Here is a 22,857-nt window from a genome sequence, read left to right on the forward strand (position 1 = left end):
CTCGGCCTTTCCACATGACGATCCTGACAGGTCCTAGAAGGTTTTCATCCAAAAATGACTGATCTTTAAAAGTCGTCTACGGAGTTAAACACACAAGTCTTGACAAAAGATGAGTTGACTTTCGAAACGGGGTTAATACAAAGGGACTATTTTCTGGAAGGTGGGGTGAGTTCCGCATGAAAGCTGACATCAGAGCTGGTGACTCCCCGATATGGAGGCTGAGATTCACACTTTTAAAATAAAACTCATAATATTTTGAATTAACAAAGATTCCATTCCTCCCACTGTCCTTCAGCCATGGGTGACGCTTACTCATCACCTACATCCTGAAACCTAATCGCTAATATAGCAAAAGAGCTTTTTAAAAAATGCCGAAGGAACAACGCAAGCCTTAAACGCTCAGCGTAACGGCCGCCGCCTCGCGCCGCCTCTTCACCCGCAGCTTGGCTCTCCGGTCCTACCATTCGAACCTCCCACTCCTTGCCCCGCCTCCAGGCCATCTCCGACCAATCGCTGGGGAGCTATTTTTCTCTTCGCCTCTACCGTCCGTCCTCCACCCCTTTTAAGTTTCAAAGCCTTCAAACCACCCTGGTGCTGGTCTGCTAGGTCCCAGCCCGAATTTATTTTTAGCTCAAAAGGCGGGGAGACTTCGCGGCCAAGTCCAAGGCCCGCCCCCCGGGCCCGCCTCCTCGCCACTCCCAATGGGAGACGGAGTTTCCGTCGCGTCATCGTCCGGGTGGGCGGGAGATGTCCAATCAGCGTTGGGGTAGAACTGGCGTAATTAATAAGCGGCGGAAGAGGGTGGGAGGGTAATGACGCAGCGAGTTTAAGTCGTGACTCTTCGTAAGGAATTTCAACGACCCTTTTTTGGTCCCTTTTAAGTAAAACGCGTCCCAAACGCAATCCATCATATATTTCCAGGGGACGCGGCGGCGGCAGAGGGGAGGGGCACAGCCCTTACAGCCGGCTCGCGGGGGAGGGCCCTGGCGGCGGGGGAGGGGCGCGTCACGTGTGAGTGTTGTGGGGGGAGGGGAGCCGTGTCGCGCGGTCGGTTCCGGGCGGTTGGGAGTGAAAAGGGGGGTAACTCGAGAGCGGGGTAGAGGGGGAGAGAGCGCGAGAGCCCCAGCCCGCGCCCGCCGCCTCCCCTCCTGTGTATGTCGCTTGCCGCCGCCGATCTCAGCAGCAGCCGCAGCAGCAGGAGCCGCCGCCGCCGTTGATGTGGTTTGTGCCGGGGCTGTGGAGGCTGAGAAGATGCCGCAGTCCAAGTCCCGGAAGATCGCCATCCTGGGCTACCGGTCTGTGGGTGAGTAGCCGGCCCCGAGCAGCCTCCTCGCGTCCACTCCCGGCCTCGGGGCCTCGCCCCGCGCCTCCGCCACCTCCGGGCGCTGGGACGATTGGCCGGCGGCGGGGCACAGCGCCCCGCGGGTTCCAGTCGCCAGAGGCGAAGGCGGCCCCGGGCCCGGTGTGGGCCCTGCGAAGTTTGGAGCCGGCGCGGCCATGTGGCCGGGCGCGGGCGGGCGTCGCGCCGCGTGTTTCATAACCAGGCGGCCGGCGGCGGCGGCGGCGGCCACCACCATTTTGAGCGGAGGGTAGCAGCGATCGGGGCGGCGGCCGGAGCAGGGGACGTCGCTGCCTTGGCCCGGCCCTCGGCCCCGCGGGACAGCTGCTGGGTAGGCGAGGAGGTTGCGGGAGCCTGGCGCCCTCCTCGAGTCGGGGCGGACAGGTGGCGGCCTGGAGGCGGAGGAAGGATGTGTGTGTGTGGAAGGCGAGCGGGAGGATGTGGGCGTGGAAGACGCCGGAGGGGGCTTCCGAGGGAGCCCCTGAGTCGGAAGGAGTTCGTGGTTTTTTTCTGGTGCGAGTCTGAAGCGGGGGCAAGGATTTTTTGCTTCTCCGCCAGAAGTGTGTTGCATAGCACTTCCGAAAGGGAGAAATCACGCCTCTCTCAACCTTGTAGCTGCAGTTTCTCTAGATCTCAGCCAGCAGTCTACCCCCTCCCCTCCCCCCCCCCCCCATAAAGTCTTTGGAATTGTTAACAAAGGAAACAGCACCTTGTGGTCAAGTCCAGCCTTTTAAAGAAACCTAGAGATTTAAATTTAAAGCACCTTTTGGCTAGTGAGGGCAAGTTTCCTTCTGAAGGAAATTCTTAACAACTCTCCGGAAGCCCTTTAGATACTGCCGGCGGCCAAAATAGGAAGAAACTTCTCATCTTTCAGTGTCCTATTTTTTTTTTTCCCCGGGAAAAAATGAGGTCAAGTCCTTGTAACCAGGTTGTTGAAGTAATTAAAAAGTTTTTTCCCCAAAGGTTGACCTGCATTCGAAACTGTTCCTGGCAGCCTTTTTGCTGAATAGAGGTAGTCTGGGGTAGGGTAGGGTGCGGGGGACGGGGTGTCAGAAGAATGAGATTTCTATCCTGTGAGAAGAAAGAATGGTTGAAATGAACCATGCTTCAGATTGAGGCTTTATTGTCTTTTACAGTCGGAAGCTTGGAGAAATAACATTTATCTCTTAAGATTTTTAAGAAGTAACTGAAGAAAATAAGCACTGACCACATTGCCGGGGTGGGGTGTGGGGTGTTGTGAAGTCTGTAGTAATTGCTGAAAGAGGTAACAATAAGTGTGATAGGAACTGTGCGTTCGTTGGGTCAACTAAGCTTTCTGTTCCGCTTCTTCACCCCCATTTTCCACCGCCGGTGCCAGTGTCTGTGCTCTTTGACCAAGATGAGCTGCAACATGCTTACTCATCCTTTTATCATCTCTTTCCGTCAAAGTGCTTTGGGGAGAGAAAAAATAGGAATGGGGGGAAAGAAACCAAAGGCTGAGAGAAGCTTATGTAGACCCAAGGGGGGCCGAGAGTCATAGTGGTGACTCTGATATGGCACAGTACCAAACTATAGGTATATAGGGGTAGGGGGTAGAATGGGTGCAGGCTTTACAGCTGCAGCCATAAAGTGACCCGCATCAAATGGAGGCTTTCAAAATCACTTGAGTCCTGGGATCCAACCTTTATTGGCAATGTGAATTACAGGCTCTTGCTTCTCTCTGTTCTCTTTATTCTTTATTTCCTCCGCTGCATTTTCAAGGGCGGGATGTATTCGTATTCTAATCAGATATGAAGTGCCAGCTAATTTAAAACAATTCAAAATAACTTAAAACAGCAGGTTACCAAATAATCAAGTTACAGGTGCTATCTACCCTCGGGTACAAGGTTTCTTGATTTCAACCTAAGCGATTGCCCTGAAGATTCTGATTTATTTACCCCTTTAAGTTTTTGAATGGTGATTCTAGTCTTAAGTGACCAGTCTAGTGTTTTATCACTGTTTTGCTAAATAAATTTTTTTATGTCTGGTTGACAGTCCATTCTGTCATCCTCCTAATCAGCATCCTTCTAAAGATCCAGATGTACCAAGTCCCCTCCTTAGCCTTCTTTTCACATTTTATTTTAAACAGCTCTTTGTTACAATACTGTGCTAAATTCTCCTCTAGAGGGGTACAGAACAAGTTTTAGTCCCAGTTTTTCTGTACTTTCAATGTTATATTTCTAGATACTATTCCGTTTTCTCCATGTTTATCTTCAAGTGTAGTGATTATTAAAGTAACAGATATTTTAGGTTAAATTGTTCCTGGTTTTTGCGTTAAATTTTTAAATTGTTTACTTTTATTATGAACCAGGATATTTGTAGTTGTGGGATTTTGTGTGTGTGTGTGTATGTCTTTTGTCAGCATCAAAGAAGGAAGTAATTCCCTAATTCCTTTCACTAAGTAAGTTCAGGCTTCTCACAGCTTACTGACATTTTTGCTCACAAGTGGTGCTATACTAGAGAAGTTTTGAGAACATGTGTTTCTAGGCTGTGATTTTTTTGTGTTGCTAAGCTGTGTTGTCAAATTGGGGGGTGAGGAGTTATAGAAAAAGGTTCAGAAACCACGCCTTTCTTATAACATTTTCTTGATTAGATATGCTAGTTTGACAAATAGAATGCTTGTCATTTTGATTTTGTCCTGTCATAAAATTTATTTTAGAAGTTTACTTTCAGGTAACAGCTATGGCTGTTTTAGTATTTGGCTTTCAAATTTTGTCTTTTTTTTTTTAAAACAACTGATGAAACTACCAATAGGGAAAAATATATAATCCTTAGATAACTGATACAGCTCCTTTTAAGAAGAGGTACTTTTTCTGGTAGTTACAGCTGAAAGCTTTTAAGGACATGTCACCTGTAACTCAATATGAGTTTCAGAAAGTGTGTTAATGGATATGGTATTGCCTGATGTACCAGTGCCCTTAAATTCCATTGTTTCTAGTACAACCAAGTTGTCCATGATAGGAAGTAACTAAACAATCAAGTTAAAGTTGTAGTGTCAGGTAGCTATTTTCAAATGAAGTCAGTTGTATCTTTCGCCTGGAGTGTTATTACAGAGAGTTTTGATCATCTAATTTACCATTAGACAATGAAGAGCTTGTTTGCCTTATGTAAACCTCTGAGGTTAATAAGTAAGGAATCACAGGAATGTGAACGATCATAAAAATGAAAAATGAATTAACTACTGTGGGTTTTTGGTAAAGGCAAAAGTAACTCAAATTACTACCTTATCAAAATGTTCTTGGATCATAAGGAAGCTGTTTTATTTGATTCAGATACTTGATAAGAAAAGATATTAAATATTTGATTGTTCCTAATAAATACAACCAGATTATGCTTTGATTTTACTGTTTATTTTAAATTATCCTGTCCTTTTGTGGCACATTTCACTGAAAAATTGAAAGGTGGAAATAATATTTGTCATGTATAAAGTCTACCAGTAAATAAAATTGTATGGTAAGCCTTTTAATAACATTTTGATGTTGTGTAATTGTGATGGGAATAGTCTTGTAATGGCCACTTTGTATTGAAGCTTAGAATTACTCAGCTTTTTCAGTCTCATTCATTGTTCATTATGAGAGGACAATTAGAGTTCTTATTTATGATTATAACTTGCCAGTGTTGTATGTTATTTTGGTGTCCATGTGGGTTATTTCTATCCATAGTTAACCTTCATTACTCCAAAGAGAAATCCTGTACCCATTAGCAGTAACTCCCCATCTCTCCTCCCCCCTCAGCCACTGGCAGCTACTAATCTACTTTCTGTTTCTATGAATTTGCCTACTTGATGTTTCATGTAAATGAAATCAGGGAGAGGATGTGGCTCAAGTGGTTGAGCTCCCACCTCCTAGATAGAGGTTCCTGGTGCCTTCTGAAAAAACAAAACAAAAACAACAAGCAAAACGGAGGAAAAAACCAACTCAGGGAAACTGATGTGACTCAGTGGTTGAGTGTGGGCTTCCCACATATGAGGTTCCGGGTTCAATCCCCAGCCCCAGGTACCTCAAAAAAGAAAAAGAAATCATGCAATATGTGGCCTTTTGTGATTGATTCTTTCACTTAGCATAATGTGTTCTACATTCCATGTAATAGCATGTCTCAGTACTTTTTTTTTTTTTTTAAAGATTTTGTTATGTATTTCCCCCATCTCCATCTGCCATCCCCCACCCTGCTGTTTTTGCTGTCTGTGTCCATTTGCTGTGTGATCTTCTGTATCTATTTCTTTTTGTCTTCTCTTTTTCACTTTTTCTTCACTAGGATTCACTGGCATTTGATCCTGGGGACCTCTGATGTGGAGAGACATTGGTTCCCTGTCAGCTGTGTGACCTCAGTTCCTGGTTTCTACTGTGCTTCAGCTTAACTCTCCCCTTTGTCTCTTTCTTTTGTTGCACCATCATCTTGCTGCATGACTCTTTTGTGCGGTCACTGGCTCTTCTTTTTCACCAGGAGGCCCCAGGTATCAAGCCCGGGTCCTCCCATATGGTAGGTGGAAGCCCTGTCACTTGAGCCACATCTGCTTCCCTTCATTCTTTTTTATTGCAAAGTAATATTCCATTAAGAGAACATACCACAGTTTATTAGTCATCAGTTGATTGTCTTTTCATTTTGAAAGGTGTCTTTTGAAACACAAGTCCTATTTATTCTTTTGTCACTTGGCCTTTTGATGTCACATCAGGATTCCATTGCCTAATCCAAGGTCACTAGATTCACTTCTGTTTTCTTCCAAATGTTTTATAATTTTAACTTTCATATTTAGGTCTTTTTTTTTTTTTAAGATTTATTTATTTATTTCCCCCCCCTTCCCCTCCTCCTGCCCTGCTGTTTTTGCTATCTGTGTTGTCTTTTCTTCTCATTTTCTTTCTAGGATTCACCGGGATTCGATTCTAGAGACCTCTTATGGGGAGAGAGGTTCCCTGTCAGTTGTGCCATCTCAGTTCTGGGTTTCTGCTGTGCTTCACCTTGACTCCCCTCCTTGTCTCTCTTGATGTGTCATCATCTTGCTGCGTGACTCACTTGCATAGGGCTCTGGCTCACCATGCGGGCACTCGCATGGGCTCTTGCATGGGCCCTGGATCACCACGAGGGCACTTGCGCGGACACTGGTTTTCCACAGGCACGCTTTCCCTTCTTTTTCATCAGGAGGCCCCAGGGATCAAACCCAGGTCCTCCCATATGGTAGGCGGAAACTCTACCGCTTGAGCCACATCTGCTTCCCTATGATTTATTTTGAGTTGATTTTGTGTATGGTGTGAGGTAGGAGTCCAATTTCATTCTTTTGCATTTTGATATCAAGTTCCCCTAGTACCCTTTGTTGAAAAGGCTATTTTTTTCTCATTGACTTTTCTTGGCACCCCTATAAAAAATCAAATGGCTATAAATGTAAGGACTTATTTCTGAACTCTAAATGCTATTCCATTGAGCTGTATATATTTTTATGCCAGTACCATGTGATTTTGATTACTGTAGTTTTGTAAAAAGTTTTTAAATCAAGAGGTATGAATCTTCAACTTTATTTTTTTTTTCAAGATTGTTTTGCCTATTCTAGGTCTTGTGCATTTCTGTATAAACTTAAGGATTAGCTTGTCAATTTCTGCAGGAAAGATTTTGATATGTGTTTTACAATTTTTACAAATCATTTTAAATGTCTGATTTACCAAAACAGTTGGATTCTCAGATCTGCTTCTGAATTTAGTCTGTTGCAGTATATTGTTCTAGATGAAGTGTATGAAGAAAATCCAGCCTTGTAACAGATAGGTAGTTGGAAAAGGGGAGGAGTATTTTAATAGTTTTTTCAGGTAACAGTGGATATTGTTTTTTGATATGCACCAGAACTCCTTCAGTAGTAGTTTCTTACAGCTTAGGTGTAGTATCCTCCCTTGGTGTGTTTTATACTTTGAATGGCTCATTTACAAAACTGTACCTGACTTAGTAACTTCACACATTGGTCATTTAGAAAGTATTGGTTCCCTCATGGGTTATGCAGATCTTCCATGTGTTGACATATTTCAATATAAGAATATTAAAAAATCATGTTCGTTAACATCACTGCTGCTTTTTTTCAGAAAAGTTTTAAGAACTGGAAAGCTGTTTAAGTTACCTGAGTGTACAGGTTTTCCAAAATTCTAATTCCTTCTTATAAGCTTGAATTTGGCAACTACTATCATTTTTACTTGAAGTGACAGTCACATTTCTTTCATTTCCAAGAAAATGTCTGCCAAATTACCCACATTTAAAATGATAGTTGTACTTGGAAGTAAAAATGCTGTTTCATGTTAAAAGCAGCTAGTTGAGATTATTCAGACAATTTACACAAGTGCTTTTCTTGGCAACAACCACACCAGAAGTGCTTTGTGCATACTTCTCATTTTGTCATGCACAATATTAAAAAGACATGTACTCGAGGTTCGAAAATTAATGAAATGAATAATTCTTACTGCTTCCTGAAAGATGTAAGTGAAAATGGCATTATTACTATTTTTTCCTTTATTGCGAGAACATGACAGCGAAAAATACAATGACTAGCAGTGCAGTTTAACCACTGTCTTGATTCATGCTACGGAATGCTATCATTTTTACCCAGCATTCCTTTTATGTCATTAGTGCAAATACGAACATAGTGAAAACGGCAAGTAATATCTTAAGAAAATAGTTTTGACCTCATGAACCCTCTGAAAAGGTCTTGAGGGACTCTTAGAGGTCCACAGACCACAGGAGAACCATTGAACTGTGGTATACAATACCTGCTTTGCTGCTGTTCTCTTGTGCAAAATTGAATCCAGAGTGACTGTATCCTAGACGGTATCCAGGGAGAGCCTCCTAGGAGAGGCCCTGTAGCATTTTAAGAGACAAGTATGGCAAGGCAGGAAAGAACTTGGCATGGTTGAGAACTGAAGGGGGAAGAGCTAAAACATGAGGTAGGAATCTGAAATAAAGTTGGAAAGGTAGTCAGGAGCTGGATTATTCAGAGCCTAGCAGGAATTTTAGGAAATGATTCATTCTGAGTCATAAGCGGTGAGTTTCTAAATGGTTGAGAGATTAGGATATCTAAATGCCAGTTGATTTTTGTGACTGATGGTGGTACAAATTGGGGTGAGTTGTTGTCTTTTGACTAGATGATGATGAGGCTCCCAAAGATTATTAAAAATTATCAAAGGTGGCAGTACACCAGGACCCATATGTCAGTGTGGTTTTAGAATATAAATATCAGGATGAAAGGAGAACAGAGGTTCTTACATAAGTAAAAACAGCATCTTTATCACAAAATGCAGAACTGCCTCCCCTAACATCTTTAAGTGTGTATTGGGCTTCTGGTTAAAAAAAAAAGTTGGAATTTAAAATTTAAGTTCATTAGTTTAGGACAGGAAGTGCTAGAAGCGTTGTGTTGAGTGCTACAGGCAGGTTAAAAAGCAGGTTGATTTAAAAACAATGATAGAGGGAATCAGACTTGGCCCAATGGTTAGGGCGTCCGCCTACTACATGGGAGGTCCGTGGTTCAAACCCCGGGCCTCCTTGACCTGTGTAGAGCTGGCCCATGCGCAGTGCTGATGCGCGCAAGGAGTGCCCTGCCAGGCAGGGGTGTCCCCCGCATAGGGGAGCCCCACGCGCAAGGAGTGCACCCCTTAAGGAATGGTGCAGCGCACACAGAGAGCTGACGCTACAGAAAGAGACACTGATTCCAGGTGCCCCTGACAAGAATACAGGGAGGCACAGAAGAACATGCAGCGAATGGACACAGAGCAGACAATTGGGGGGGGGGGGGGGGGGGAAGAGAGAGAGAGAAAAAAAAACTGATAAAATTAACTTCCTAAATGTATTTTAAATTATATAATTGAGTTACCCCATGCAGCTCTGTCCTACCCCCCTTTTCTGTTTTTGTTTTGCTTGCTTGCTTTGCAGAAAGATGCTTCAGGAATATTTGAAACAAAATAGTATTTTAATAAGATTTATGATCTTGCTTTTTTACAAGTTGAAATTTAATGTTAACTGCATGTTGTCACTAAATAATTTGTGAACATCTGAAGGCATATGGCTTTTACAGTTAATACAGTTTTATTGAAATGAAAATCCATTTCTGTGATACTGTGTCTCAGATATAAATATATCTGGCTGATATTTTGCTGTTTTAAAACCTAATCATGTTTGGAATTTATTTTAAAATACAGATTCTCTTGATCAGTTATGATTTGTGTGAGTGACTGAATAAAGGGTGAAAATTCAACTCTAGCTATCCTCAAGATGGAGGAGGGTTCAGAGCGTCCTTGGAAAACTGAATACATCAAAATACGGTTTAACACTTGATGGCCTCTGTGGATTTTCAAATCCTTCCGACAGGAAATTCCTTTATGTTGAATTTCTGACCTGGCTTGTAGTGGGCCCTGTGTACACCAGGTGGCAGGAATGCCTGGTATAATAAAGGAGAGCTGTGCAAAGATTTTGAACCAGAACATCAGGAAGGCTTCTCCTTCTCAGGAGAAAGGAGGACCGACCACAGAAAGTCAAGTTACAGTGTAAGTCTTGTGCTTATGTTTCAGAAAAATAACCAGTGTGAATACAGGCTGAGATAACTGGATTAATTTTCTGGGGATTTTAGTTGACAATGTTTTCGTTGTGAATCATCTCAGAACTCCAAATCACAGGTAGAGCGTTCCTGTCAGTTCTGAAACATTGTTGAGAAACATTGCCAGTGTTGGGAAACATTGCCATCCTCTGGGGTAGAGGTTCTTAACTTGGAGTTCAAGAGCTCCCTGAAATTGTGTGCATATTTTCTGGGGAAACAATCCTAGGGTTTTTATCAGCTATTCAGAGAGATTTCAGTCCCAAAAGATTGAATAATTGAAACTGTTGTTTGTTAAGCTTATTAAGTTCATCAAGGATGTTTTAGTGATTCCTGCTTTGGGGGAGGGGAAATTTGAAAAAAATTGGACTGTACACAAAATGAAACTACCCTTGATTATTTTAGACATAGAAGTCCTTCTGGTAGAGAGCTAAGTTTATACAAATAAATGTTCCTATTCCCTTAAATTATTGTATAGAATAGCATTATCCAATAGAAATATAATGCAAGTCACACATATAAATATATATATATTTTGAGGAGGTACCAGGAATTGAGCCCAGGGTCTTATACATGGGAAGCAGGCGCTCAACTACTGAGCTACATCTGCTCCCTGATAAAAGTTGGGTTTTTTTCTTTGTTTGTTTTTAGGAGGTATTGGGAATCTTCGTACAGTGGAAGGGGGCTCTCAGCCACTTGAACTACATCTGCTCCCCAACATATAAAAATTTAATTTTTCAGTAGCCATATTTAAAAAGTAAAAAGAAGCAGGTAAAATTAATATATTTAATATCCAAAATTCTATTTCAACATGAAATGGATATAGTTGTTATTTTTACATTCTTTTTGTCATATGACATCTTTGAGAACTTGGGTGTACTTTACATTACAGCACATCTCAGGACTAACCACGGTATTGGACGGCATCGGTATGTTGAAGAATAGGTGGTTGGTACAGATTTTTAAGAACTTTTGAAGAAAAAACGTTTATAAATATGAATATTTTTAACCATGCCAACTGATGAGTATGCTTTATTTTATGTCTGTTCTGTGTTCTTCTTACTTGGTTGTTACTATTTTGATCAATCCTAAACTTAATGCTCTTTAATATATGGAGAATTTCTTTCCTGATTGCAGTTTTTTAGCTCTCCTCCCACCCCTGCCATCACCCCTGGAGGGCCCCTGCCTTCTCCCTGGTTTTGGCCACAAAACTAGCAAAAATCATTCTTCATTGTTGCCAAATGTTTAATTTCCTGCAATTTACAGGATTATCCTTTGCCTTTCAACATGACTATCTCTAAATCATCTTACAGAGTTGAATATCCTATTTTAAAAGTCTTTAAGAAAACAGTTCCATGGTCTTTTTTTTTTAATCCCCCCCTTGTGACTTTTTGCTGATTGCTTTCTGTGTCTATTTACTGTGCATTCTTCTGTGTCTATTTATTTATTTTTAATTTCCTCCCTACCTTGCGGCTTGCTTGCTGTCTGCTCTCTGTGTCCATTTGCTGCGCTCTCTTCTGTGTTTTTGCTCGTCTCCCTTTTTTTATTGAGTCGATTTTCCGCGGTGCCTGCGGGCCAGGCGGCGCTCTGTGGCATCTGTGGGTGAGCCTGCCTTCACAAGGAGGCCCCGGGACGCAAACCCAGGGCCTCCCATATGGTAGATGGTAGCCCAACTGATTGAGCCACAGCTGCTTCCCTCCATGGTCTTTTTTTTAATGACCCTAACAGTTCATAAAATTGTTTATTTCTGTAACTCAGATCTTCATGTTAATAATGTAAAGTTATTTCCTTTTATTTCCACACTCAATGGAATATATCTGTGTTGCAGTTTTGGCAGTAGAAAGCATGTTATAAGTATTTCAAGGAATAATGATTTTTATGAACCAATTTTATGTGATTATTTACCAGCTTATCTTTGTCATATAATATATATATATTTTTAAAGATTTATTATTCCCCTCCATTGCCTGCTTTCTGTGTGTTTTTCTGCGTCCACTTGCATTATCCAATGGCACTGGGAAACTGCATCTCTTTTTTGCTTTGTCATCTTGTGTGTGTGCAGTGCCACTCCTGGATGGGGCGACTCTCCTTGTGGGGTGTGCTCCTTGCGCGTGCCACAGCACTCCTGCACTGCGCGTGGGCCAGATTACCACACAGGTCAGGAGGCTCTGGGGATCGAACCCTGGACCCTCCATATGGTAGATGGACACTCTATCAGTTGAGCCACGTCAGCTTCCCTGTCATATAATATTAATTGCCCCTTAATTTTCCCCTTTTTCTCTCATGGCATGTAATTTTTAAAAATTGGAGAGGGGTGTGTGAAAAAGAATGAGATGATATTGACCTAACTTAACTCATAGGAACTTGTAAGATAATCCATGTGAAAATATTTTGTGAATTTGTAAAATAGTGTCTCACTTGTACATTCTGATAAACAGGTTTTGGATTATCTGCATCACATGCCCTCATCTGACCATATATATGATGGGTATATGAATTATGGGTATGCATATTAAAATCATGGGAGCACTTTTTCAAAACACGTGAACTCTTAATACCCACCCCTCTTCACCCTCCCCCCCTTTAAAATTAGAATGGTGAGGTAAGTATTTTTTAAATACTTCAGAAAGCTTCTTTGGTGACACCGATACATATACACACATCATCCCTACATCCTCAAAAAAGCAACAACAACCAGTGCTATCATTGACTAAACTACACATTTTCTACTCAAGTGCCTCTAGCATATAATTGAATAAAGAAGCCTTTAGTACCATTCATTCTTATTCTAGTCCTTGTAATAACTGTGATATATTTAGGTTTCAGTTCATTTATAACTCCAGGTGACGCTGCAGTCTTTTTCTGCTATTTCCAAACGTAAGTCAGTTTTATTGGTGTTGGTTATAATGATGGCTGCCAGAGAACCACCACTATCCACCTGCTATTCATGCCCTTATGTACTCTCTTCCCCTCGAATCTGAACTGGTCCTGTGACACTTTTAACCAATAAAATGCAGCAGAGGAAGCAGGTGTGGCTCAAGTGGGTGAGCACCCATTTCCCACACAGGAGGTCCTGAGGCTGGTTCCTGGTGCCTCCTGAAAAAACAAACAGAAAAAACCAACCCAGGGAAGCCTATGTGGCTCAGTCGTTGAGCACTGGCTTCCCACATAAGAGGTCCCAGGTTTAATCCCTGGCCCCCAGTAACTAAAAAAAAAAACAAAAAACGCAGCAGAAATGAATTGTCAGTTTTGAGTCATAAGCTTTAGGAAGTGTGGTTATCTCCTGCTTTTGTGTTTTTCTTTTGAAGTCTCAAATAAAAGGCAGGAGAGGCCTTATGGAGGTGACACGTGGAAAGGGAGAAGGCCCAACCTTCCCAGATGAGTTTAATCCCGATCCAGCCCACCAGTAAAGGCACCAAAGAAGTGACTGTAAGCAAGACAAGCAGAGGAACCACCCAGCAGAGCCACGTCTTGATTGTAGACTCATAAGCAAATAAAATGGATATTGATTTAAGCCACTGAGTTTTGTGGTGGTTTGTTTTATAGTGATGAATAACTAAAACAGTAATTTTTACTTTAGGAGTATGTATGTTTATTGATATTTTTTGTATTATTTTTAGGCTTTAGTTGAAGTTCTTACTGCATGTCATAAAATTTCAGATTCATTTATTATATATAATTATGACTGCTTTATTCTCTTAAGGTGATTATTTCTATTTTAAGAGAAGTTACTGATAATGGTAGTACTAATAATAATGACATGTATTGATGTATTGAGCATTATATACCAGATGTTCTGTATGTGTTTTCATCTAATCCTCATAGCCACCTTATAAGATAGGCACTATTATTAACTCCACTTTTAGAAGAGGAAACACTCAGGAAAGCTGCCTAAAGTCACATATATTATCATACTAAGTAAAAAATAATGAATGTTTCCTCTTTTTTTTCATACTTTCTGTTCTTTGTTAATCAAGTTTATTAGTATAGTTTACATATAATAAAAATGCATTTATTTTCAGTGTAAAGTTAGATCTGAGTTTTTGCCAAAACTATGTCCCGATGAAAATATAAATCATTTCTGTCATCCCAGGAAATTCTTTCATATTGCTTTTAAGTTAATCCCTTGCATCCCCAGCCCCACTCTCACACTCTCAGGCAACTACTGATCTGCTTTCTTTCACTATGGATTAGTTTTTCTGTGCTGAAATTTCACATAAATTGAGTAATGCACTCTTTTTGTTTGATGTATTTCAATGAACAATGTTTTTGTAATTCATGTGTTTCTTATACATACATGGGTTCCACCACCTTCTTCCATTTTCTATTGCTGACTAATATTCCATTTTATGGATATACCATAACTTGTTTATCCATTAGCTAGTTGGTGCACATTTAGGTTGTTTGCAGTATTTTACTACTGTTAATAAAGCTGTTGTGGGGAGCCATAGTGGCTCAGTGATTGAGTGCCAGTTTCCCATATACAAGGTCCTGGGTTCAGTCCCTGGACCTGGAACCTAAAAAATAAATCTGTTACGAACTTTTGTGTATGTCTTTGGACATTGAGCCGTTTCTTTTTTGGTAAATACATGGGAATGGGATTGCTGGGGGTCATATATATGATAAGAACATAATGTTAAAAGAATTATTTTCCAAAGCATTTGAACCATTAATACAAACTGAATACAGAGAGCTTTAACATATCCTCTATAACCACAGACGTCCAGATTCATGACTTCTAATGTTTTGCCCTTCGCCTATATCATTCTATCTCTATATCTTTGTCTATTTACCAGTCCATTTTCTACTTGCGTTTAGATTGTATACATCATACTTCTTGAACACTTAATACTGCCATGCACATTTCCGAAGAACAAGGGTACTTAATATAGCCTCCTTAAGTTCAGTTACCAAATTCGAGGAGTTTACTTAGAAAGCTTACAATCTATATTCCAACTTTCTCATATGTCCCAGTAATGTCCCTTAAAGCCTTTTATCCTCCTTTACTAGATTCCATCCAGGATCATGAATTGCGTTTAACTGTCATTGTCTCTTTAACTGCTTGGTTTTTTATTTTTTATTTTTTTATTTTTTACCTTAAATTGTGGAAACATGTTTGCAATATAAACTTTCTTATGTCATCTACTTCCAAGCATAACATTCACTGGGATTAATCACATTCACAATATTGTAGTACTCTCACCACCTTCCATTTCAACTTTCCTGTCACCCCAAATAGAAACCTGAAATTGATAAAGCATTAACTCCTCATTCCCCTGTGCCCCACCCCTGGCAACGTGTACTCCAATATCTGTCTGAGCACATTATCCAGTATTTTTTGTAGTTACCACGGAGCTTAAATTTAATACTCTAGCTTTATAGTAGTCTTGTTTGCTTTGATACCAACTTCATTTCAGTAGTATACAAAAACTGTTATCCTCTACCTCTCTCTCCAACCTTTATGTAGTTCTTGTCACATATTACGTGAGTCCAGAACCACTGATTGTGAAATTTTAATGTTATCATGATGCTCCTGGTATGTACACAAGGATTACTCTGCTCCCTTGGAATCAGGACCAGGGATCTGCACTGTGAGAGTGGGAGGGGCCAGCTGGGGCAGCATCAGACCTTACTGTTCTTAAGTAGCCTTACTCTTTTTTTTTTTAGGAGGTACTGGGAATTGAATCCGATACCTAGTACATGGGATTCAGGCACTCAACCACTGAGCTATATCTGCCCCTGTGTAGTCTTATTCTAGATTCAGCTGTCTTCCTGTTGATGCAGTCCAGAAAGAAATTTCTGCCAGTTCTTGCTGATTGTTCAGAGTTTCTATAGGGAGACAATGCCCTGAAGCATCTCACTGTGCCATCTTTATCAAAGGGAGAAAGTTGGTCTTTTTCTAATATGGTATCTTGTGCTTTTATTTGAATTTTCCCAGTGATTAATGATGGACATCTTTTTATATATCCACTAGCCATTCATATATCTTCTTTTGTGTTCAAATCTTTTGCCTGTTACTGGATTCTTTTTATTGTTATGTATTTAAAGCTTTGATAGGTAAATGATGAATATGTTTTCTTAGCCTGTGGCTTCCTTTTTCATTTCTCTAACAGTATACTTCAAAGAACAGACGTTTGTCTTTTTGATAAAGCCCAGTTTGTTACTTTTTTTTTCATGGCCTCTGCATTTTGCATCATATGTAAGAAATATTTGTCTACCTGAAAGGAGGATCTCATATGTTTTTTTCTAATTTTATGGTTTTAGTTTTTCGTTTAGGTCTTCTGTTTAACTTTTTTTTAATTGAAGATTTATTTTATTTCTCCCTAACCCCTTATTGTTTGCATTTACTGTGTCTGTTTGTTGTGTGCTGGTCTTGTTTTTTAGGAGGCACTGGGACCTGAACCCGGGACCTTCCATGTGGGAGGGAGGTGCCTAATCACTTCAGCTACCTCTTCTCACTGCTTTGTTGTGTCTCTCATTAATGTTTTCCTCCTTATGTCTCTTGTTGAGTCAGCTTACTGTCTTGCTTGTCTTCTTTAGGAGGCACCAGGAACCAAACCCGAGATCTCCCATGTGGTAGATGAGAGCTCAGTTGCTTGAGCCACATGTGCTTCCCTGGTTAGCTTTGTGTATCGTTGAGGTAAAGGTCAAGATTCTTTTTTTTTTTTTTTTAAACTTTGGGTATAATATAATAAAATTCATCCTTTCAGATGTACAGTTCAATGAATTTTGTCAAAACACAGTCATGTAACTGGTTACAGTCAGGATATAGAATGGTCCCATCAGCTCCCAAAATTCCCTTGTGCCCTTTTGTAGTCAGCCCCTCCTCCCATCTGTTTTCTATCCCTGTTTTTTCCACAGTGTTATAGAAATGAAATTATATATTATGTAGCTCTTTGAGTTTTGCTAGTTAACATAACACATTTGAAATTAATCCACGTTGTTTGTATTAGTAGTAATTCCTTTTTATTGCTGATTAATATTCCTTTGTATGGATTTAACCCAATTTGTTTATTCATCTTTCAGAGGACATTTGTTTGTTTCCACTTTGGGGCAATTATGAAAAAAGCTGCTATAAACATACAGGTTTTTGTGTTTTAAGTTTTCATTTCCCTTATATAAATACCTAGGAATGGGATTGCTGGCTCATATGGTAAGAAACTACCAAACTGTTTTCCAAAATGGCTCTACCATTTTGCATCCCACTAAAAATGTGTGAGTGTACCAGTTGCTCCACACATCTCGAGCACTGGTATTGTCAGTACTTTTAATTTTAACCATTTTAATTGAGTATGTAGTGTTCTCTTAATATGATTTTAATTTGCATTTCCCTAGTTAGTAATGATATTAAGTATATTAATGTCCTAGCTGCTAAAACAAATACCATGCAGTGGGTTGGTGTCAACAACAGAAATTTATTGGTTCATGGTTTTGAGGCTTGGAGGAGTCCAAAATCGAGGGATCGGCAAGGCAGTGCTTTCTCCCAGAAAACTGGTATTTTAGGCTTGACTGCCAGTGTTCTCTGATTTTTCTGTCAGATGACAACACATATGGGCGGCATCTTATCCTTTCTCTTCTGGGATCCATTGACTTATGTCTCTGACTGTTACTCATGGTTTCTCCCTCTATCTGATTTTCTCTTTGCTTATAAAGGAACCCAGTAATCCTGACTAAAGCTCAATCTGATTCATTTGAGTCATACCTTAACTGAAGTAACATCTTGAAGAGATTTTATTTACGGTGGGTACAAACTTACCAGAATGCAGACCAAGACCTAAGACCAAGAACATGTCAAACTCTAGGATACACAATTCAGTTCATCACATTGACTACCCTTTCATGTGCTTATCGACCATTTGGATATTTTCTTTTTAAAATTGTTTAAAGCCTTTTCTTCATTTTTTTTTTCCAGCTATATAGGCTTCTAGTAAATCTTGAAATCAGGTACATACTTTGTTTCTTTTTAAGTTGGAAGGGCTTCCCCTTAGAAATTAAATTAATTTTCTACCTTTTTTTAATGGTCTTATAATCACCTGATTTGAATTGGGCTAAACAAAAAGAGAAAATACCCACTTTTCACTTATACTCTTGTTTTCACACTGTCATTTTGATCTTCTACTGTTTTACTTCTTAATGTCCCTCTTCTAACTGGAAAATCTTTAGTAATGTTTATTCTAGGATAAATTTGAAAGTCTCCAGCCTGTTTTATTTTTCTTTTTTGAAAGCTACTTTCAAATTTTGTGATCTCTGTGTGTATGCGTGTGTGTGTCTTTTTGCAAGAGTAATTTCTCCCTATTAAGATAGAAAGTTCTTGTAAGTAGCAAAGAGGTATGATATATTAAATTGTCTTCAGAATTAATGCATGGTGTAGGACTTTAGTCATTTGTGGATTCAAGATGTTCAGTGCTGGATCATAATTTGGGAAAAAATTGACTGAGATGATGCGTTGGAATTTTAATTAGCAGAGTTATGGGATTATGAAACATTTGAGCATGAAAATACAGGATCCCATACACTACCTATTAACACCTTGTGGTATATCTGTATGATTGATAAAAAGTACATTTTTACAGTTGTGCTATTATATAGTCCATAGGTTAACTCTGGGTTCACAGTGTTGTACAGGCCATGTTTTTTGTTTTTTTAAAATTTTTGTTCTAATAACATATATACAACCTAAAATTTCTCCATTAAACTACATTCAGAGACATTATTACGTGTTACCTACATTCATAGTATTCTGCTGCCATTACCACCTTCCATTACCAAAAACTTTTCCATCATCTCAAATTGAATCTACTTTGTAAACCTTAACTTGTTATTACCTACCCCCACCCCACCCCTGGCAACCTATATTCTAGATTCTGACCCTCTGCGCTTGCTAATTTATTCTAATTATTTCATTATCAGTGAGATCATGCATTATTTACCTTTTTATGCTTGGCATATTTCACTTAACATGATGTCTTCAAGATTCTTCCATGTTGTCACATGTATAAGAACTCCATTCCTTTTTATGACTGAATAATGTATATAACACATTTTATTTATTCATCAGTGGATGAACACTTGGGCTGCTTCCATTTTTGGCAATTGTAAATAACGCCTCTCTGAAAATCGGTGTGTCAAGATCTGTTTGAGTCCCTGCTTTCAGTTCTTTTGTGTATATCCCTAGAAGTGGGATTCCTGGGTTGCGTGGTAATTCTCTACTTAACTTTCTAAGTAACTACTAGATTGTCTTCCACAGCAGCTGCACTGTTTTATACTCCTACCAGCAATGAATGAGTATTCAATTTCTCCACATCCTCTCCTCCACTTATAAATTTATTTTTTAATAGCAGCCATTCTAGTGGATGTGAAATGGTATCTCATTGTGATTTTAATTGCCTTTTCCTAATGGCTAATGATGTTGAGCATCTTTTCATTTACTTTTTGGCTGTTTGTATAACCTCTTTGGAGAAATGTCTATTCAAGTCTTTTGCATTTTTTTAAAGGAAGTACCAGAGATTGCACCCAGGACCTTGTACATGGGAAACAGGCACTCATCCACTGAGCTACATCCACTCCCCAATGAGTGTTGGGTTTTTTGTTTGTTTGTTTGTTTTGTTTTTAGGAGGTACCAGGGACCCAGGAACCTTGTACATGGGAAGCAGGTGCTCATCCGCTCCCTTTGCCCACATTTTTTCTTTTTCTTAAGCAACTGACAATATTTATCTAAGATGATTGACTTAAGCATCTGCAGTGGTGACTTCGACCTCTGCTCCTGGCTCAATACTGATGGAAGTAATCTCCCTAACAGTCTCAGAAGGACTGGGCAGGTCATTGAGTCGCTTGTGGATCCTTATCTGGAAACAATCCCAAGTTTTTGAACCTTCACCACAAGGAGTTTTCCTTGTAGTGATTCTTAGAGTCTTGGTATGCATCTGAACCAGTCTCTTCACTTTGAGGTTCTTTTCCTTTGTGCCTCTAATCATATCAGCACACACCTTCTCCAGAGACTTCATATCACGTCTCGCCAGGGTGATTCTAATGCGGTGAATCGCCACCTCTGGTTCCATGGGTGTCTTTTCCATGTCCTTAAAAGCCATGGCTGTGGCACGGCTTCCTGACCGATTTGTTCCTCACCTTTGCCCATTTTTAAATTAGGTTTTTTGTCTTTTCTTTGTTCAGTTGAAGGATTTCTTTATATACTCTGGATATTAAACTAGTATTGGATATTTTTCTTTTTTTTTTTCCTCATTGTGTAAGTTACTGCCTTATTATCATGGTAAAGTTCTTTGATGCACAAAAGTTTTAAATTTTGATGAGGTCCCATTTATCTGTTTTCTCTTTTGTTTAGCCTATACTTTGGGTTTAAAGTCTGAGAAACCATTGCCTACCACAATAACTTGAAGATGCTTCCTTACATTTTCTTCTAGAAGTCTTGTGGTCTAATATAGATCTTTGAACCATTTTGAGTTAAGTTTTGTATAAGATGTAAGATAGGGGTATTTTATTCTTTTGCATATAGATACTCAGTTCTCCCAGCACCATTTGTTGAAGAGAACTATTCTGTCCTAGTTGAGTGGACTTGGCAGCCTTTTCAAAAATTATTTGGCCAGGGGAGCAGATGTAACTTAGTGGTTGAGCACCTGCTTCACATGTATGAGTGTACAAGGTCTAAGGTTCAGTCCCTGGAACCTCCTAAAAAAAATCAATTGACCATAGATGTGAGAGTCTATTTCTGAACTCTCAGTTTCATTCCATTGGTCAATATAGCTGTTTTTATGCCAGTACCATGCTGTTTTGACCACTGTATCTTTGTAATATGCTTTAAAGTCAAGACCTGTGAGTCCTCCAACTTTGTTCTTCTTTTTCAAGACGTTTTTGGCTATTCTGGGCCCCTTTTCCTTCCAAATAAGTTTGGTGATTGTGATTGACTTCCATTTCTGCAGAGTAGGCTGTTGGAATTTTTATTGGGATTGTGTTAAATCTGTAAATCATTTTGGGTAGTATTGACTTCTTAATAATCCTTAGTCTTCCAATCCATGAACATGAAATGTCTTCCATTTATTTAGGTGGTCTGTGATATCTTTTAGCAGTGTTCTCTAGTTTTCTTTGTATAAGTCCTTTACATCTTTGGTTAGATTTATTCCTAGGTATTTGATTTTTTTAGTTGCTATTGTAAATAGGCTTTTTTTCTTGATTTCTTTTTATGATTATTCATAACTAGAGTATAGAAACTCTACTGATTTTTGGGTGTTGATCTTGTCAACTGCCACTTTGCTGAATTGATTTATTAGCTCTAGGAGCTTCATTGTGGATTTTTCCAGATTTTTTATATATAGACTTATTTTATCTGCAAAAATGAAAAGTTTTACTTCTTCCTTTCCAATTTTGATGTCTTTTATCTTTCGTTTTCTTGCCTATCTGCTTTGGCTAGAACTTCCAGTACAATGTTGAATAACAGTGGTGACAGTGGACGTCCTTGTTCTCTTCCTGATCTCAGAAGGAAAGCTTTCAGTCTTTCACCATTAAGTATGATGTTAGCTGTGGATTTTCCGTAATATGCCCTTAATCATATTGAGGAAGTTTCCTTCTATTCTTAGGTTTCTGGTTGTCTTTCTCAAGAAGGGGAGGTAGATTTTGTCAGATGTCTTTTCTGTGTCATTTGAGATGATGGTGTGGTTCCCCTTCTAATGTGGTGTATTACAAGAATTGATTTTCTTATTTTGCATCACCCTCGCATTCCTGGGATAAATCCTGCTTGATCATGGTGTATAATTACCATGTGTTGCTGCTGTTTTCTGTTTGCTAGTATTTTATTGAGGATCTTTGCATGTATATTCCTAAGGGCCTATAACTTTCTTTTCTTGTATCTTTATCTGGCTTTGGTATGCGGGTGATGTTGATTTTGTTTTGGAAAAGTTTAATCAGGATTGGTTTTAATTCTTCTTGGAATGTTTGGTAAAATTCCCCTCTGTAGCAAACCATCTGGTCCTTGGCTTTTCCTTGTTGGGAGGTTTTAAAAATTACTCATTCAGTCTCTTTACTAGTAATTGGTTTGCTGAGATCTTCTGTTTCTTCTTGAGTTGGTGTAGGTGGTTTTGTGTTTCTAGATGTTTGTCCCATTTCATCTAGATTATCTAATATGTTGGTGTACACTTGTTCCTAGTATCCTCCTAAAGTCATTTTTATTTGAGTGGGATTGGTAGTAATGCCCCCCTTTTGATTTTTTTAGTCATTGGTGTCCTTTTTCTTTTTTTCCTGTCTAGCTAAATTTGTGTCAATTTTAATGATGTTTTCAAAGGCCAACTTTTGTTGATTTTCTGTATTGCTTTTTTAATTTTCTATTTTATTTATTTCTGCTCTAATCTTTATTTCCATCCTTCTGCCTTCTTTGGGTTTAATTTGCTTCTCTTTTTTTAGTTCTAGTTTTGAGGTTAGGCCTCTGATTTGAAACTTTTTTCTTTTTTTTTAAGGTAAGCATTTAGCCATATAGATATCCCTCTCAGCTGTGGCTTTGCTGCATCCCATAATTTCTGGTATGTTGTATTTTCATTTGCCTTAAGATATTTCCTAATTTTCCTTGTGATTTCCTCTTTAACCCATTGGTTGTTTAAGAGTATGTTATTTAATTTTCACATATTTGTGAATTTTACATTTTTCACTCTGTTTTTGATTTGTAGCTTTATTATATTGTGATCAGAAAAGATACATTGTATGATTTCAGTATTTTTTAATTCATGGAGACTTGTTTTAAGGACTTAAAATATGGTGTATCCCAGAGAGTGATCCATGTGCACTGGGGAAGAAGTGTATTTTGTTGTTGTTGCGTGAAGTGTTCTATGTGTCTGTTATCTCTAGTTGGTTTAGAATATCATTCAAGTCTTGTATTTCCTTATCTCTACTGTCTAGATGTTCTTTTTAAAAAAGATTTATTATTTATTTATTACCCCCCCCCCCCCCC

At 39.4% G+C, this 22,857-nt stretch overlaps 1 protein-coding gene across 1 annotated transcript in view; it reads left to right on the forward strand.

Moving 5' to 3' along the window:
• The first annotated feature begins 798 nt into the window (after positions 1-798).
• RHEB (Ras homolog, mTORC1 binding) overlaps positions 799-22,857 on the forward strand; it is a 69,584-nt gene continuing 47,525 nt past the window's right edge. Inside the window, exon 1 of the mRNA XM_004476297.3 lies at positions 799-1,303. Coding sequence (XP_004476354.1) covers positions 1,252-1,303 — 52 coding nt within the window. The 5' untranslated portion in view covers positions 799-1,251. The remainder of the gene's footprint in view (positions 1,304-22,857) is intronic.

Source organism: Dasypus novemcinctus, chromosome 5 (assembly GCF_030445035.2).
Source record: "Dasypus novemcinctus isolate mDasNov1 chromosome 5, mDasNov1.1.hap2, whole genome shotgun sequence".
NCBI lineage: Eukaryota > Metazoa > Chordata > Mammalia > Cingulata > Dasypodidae > Dasypus > Dasypus novemcinctus.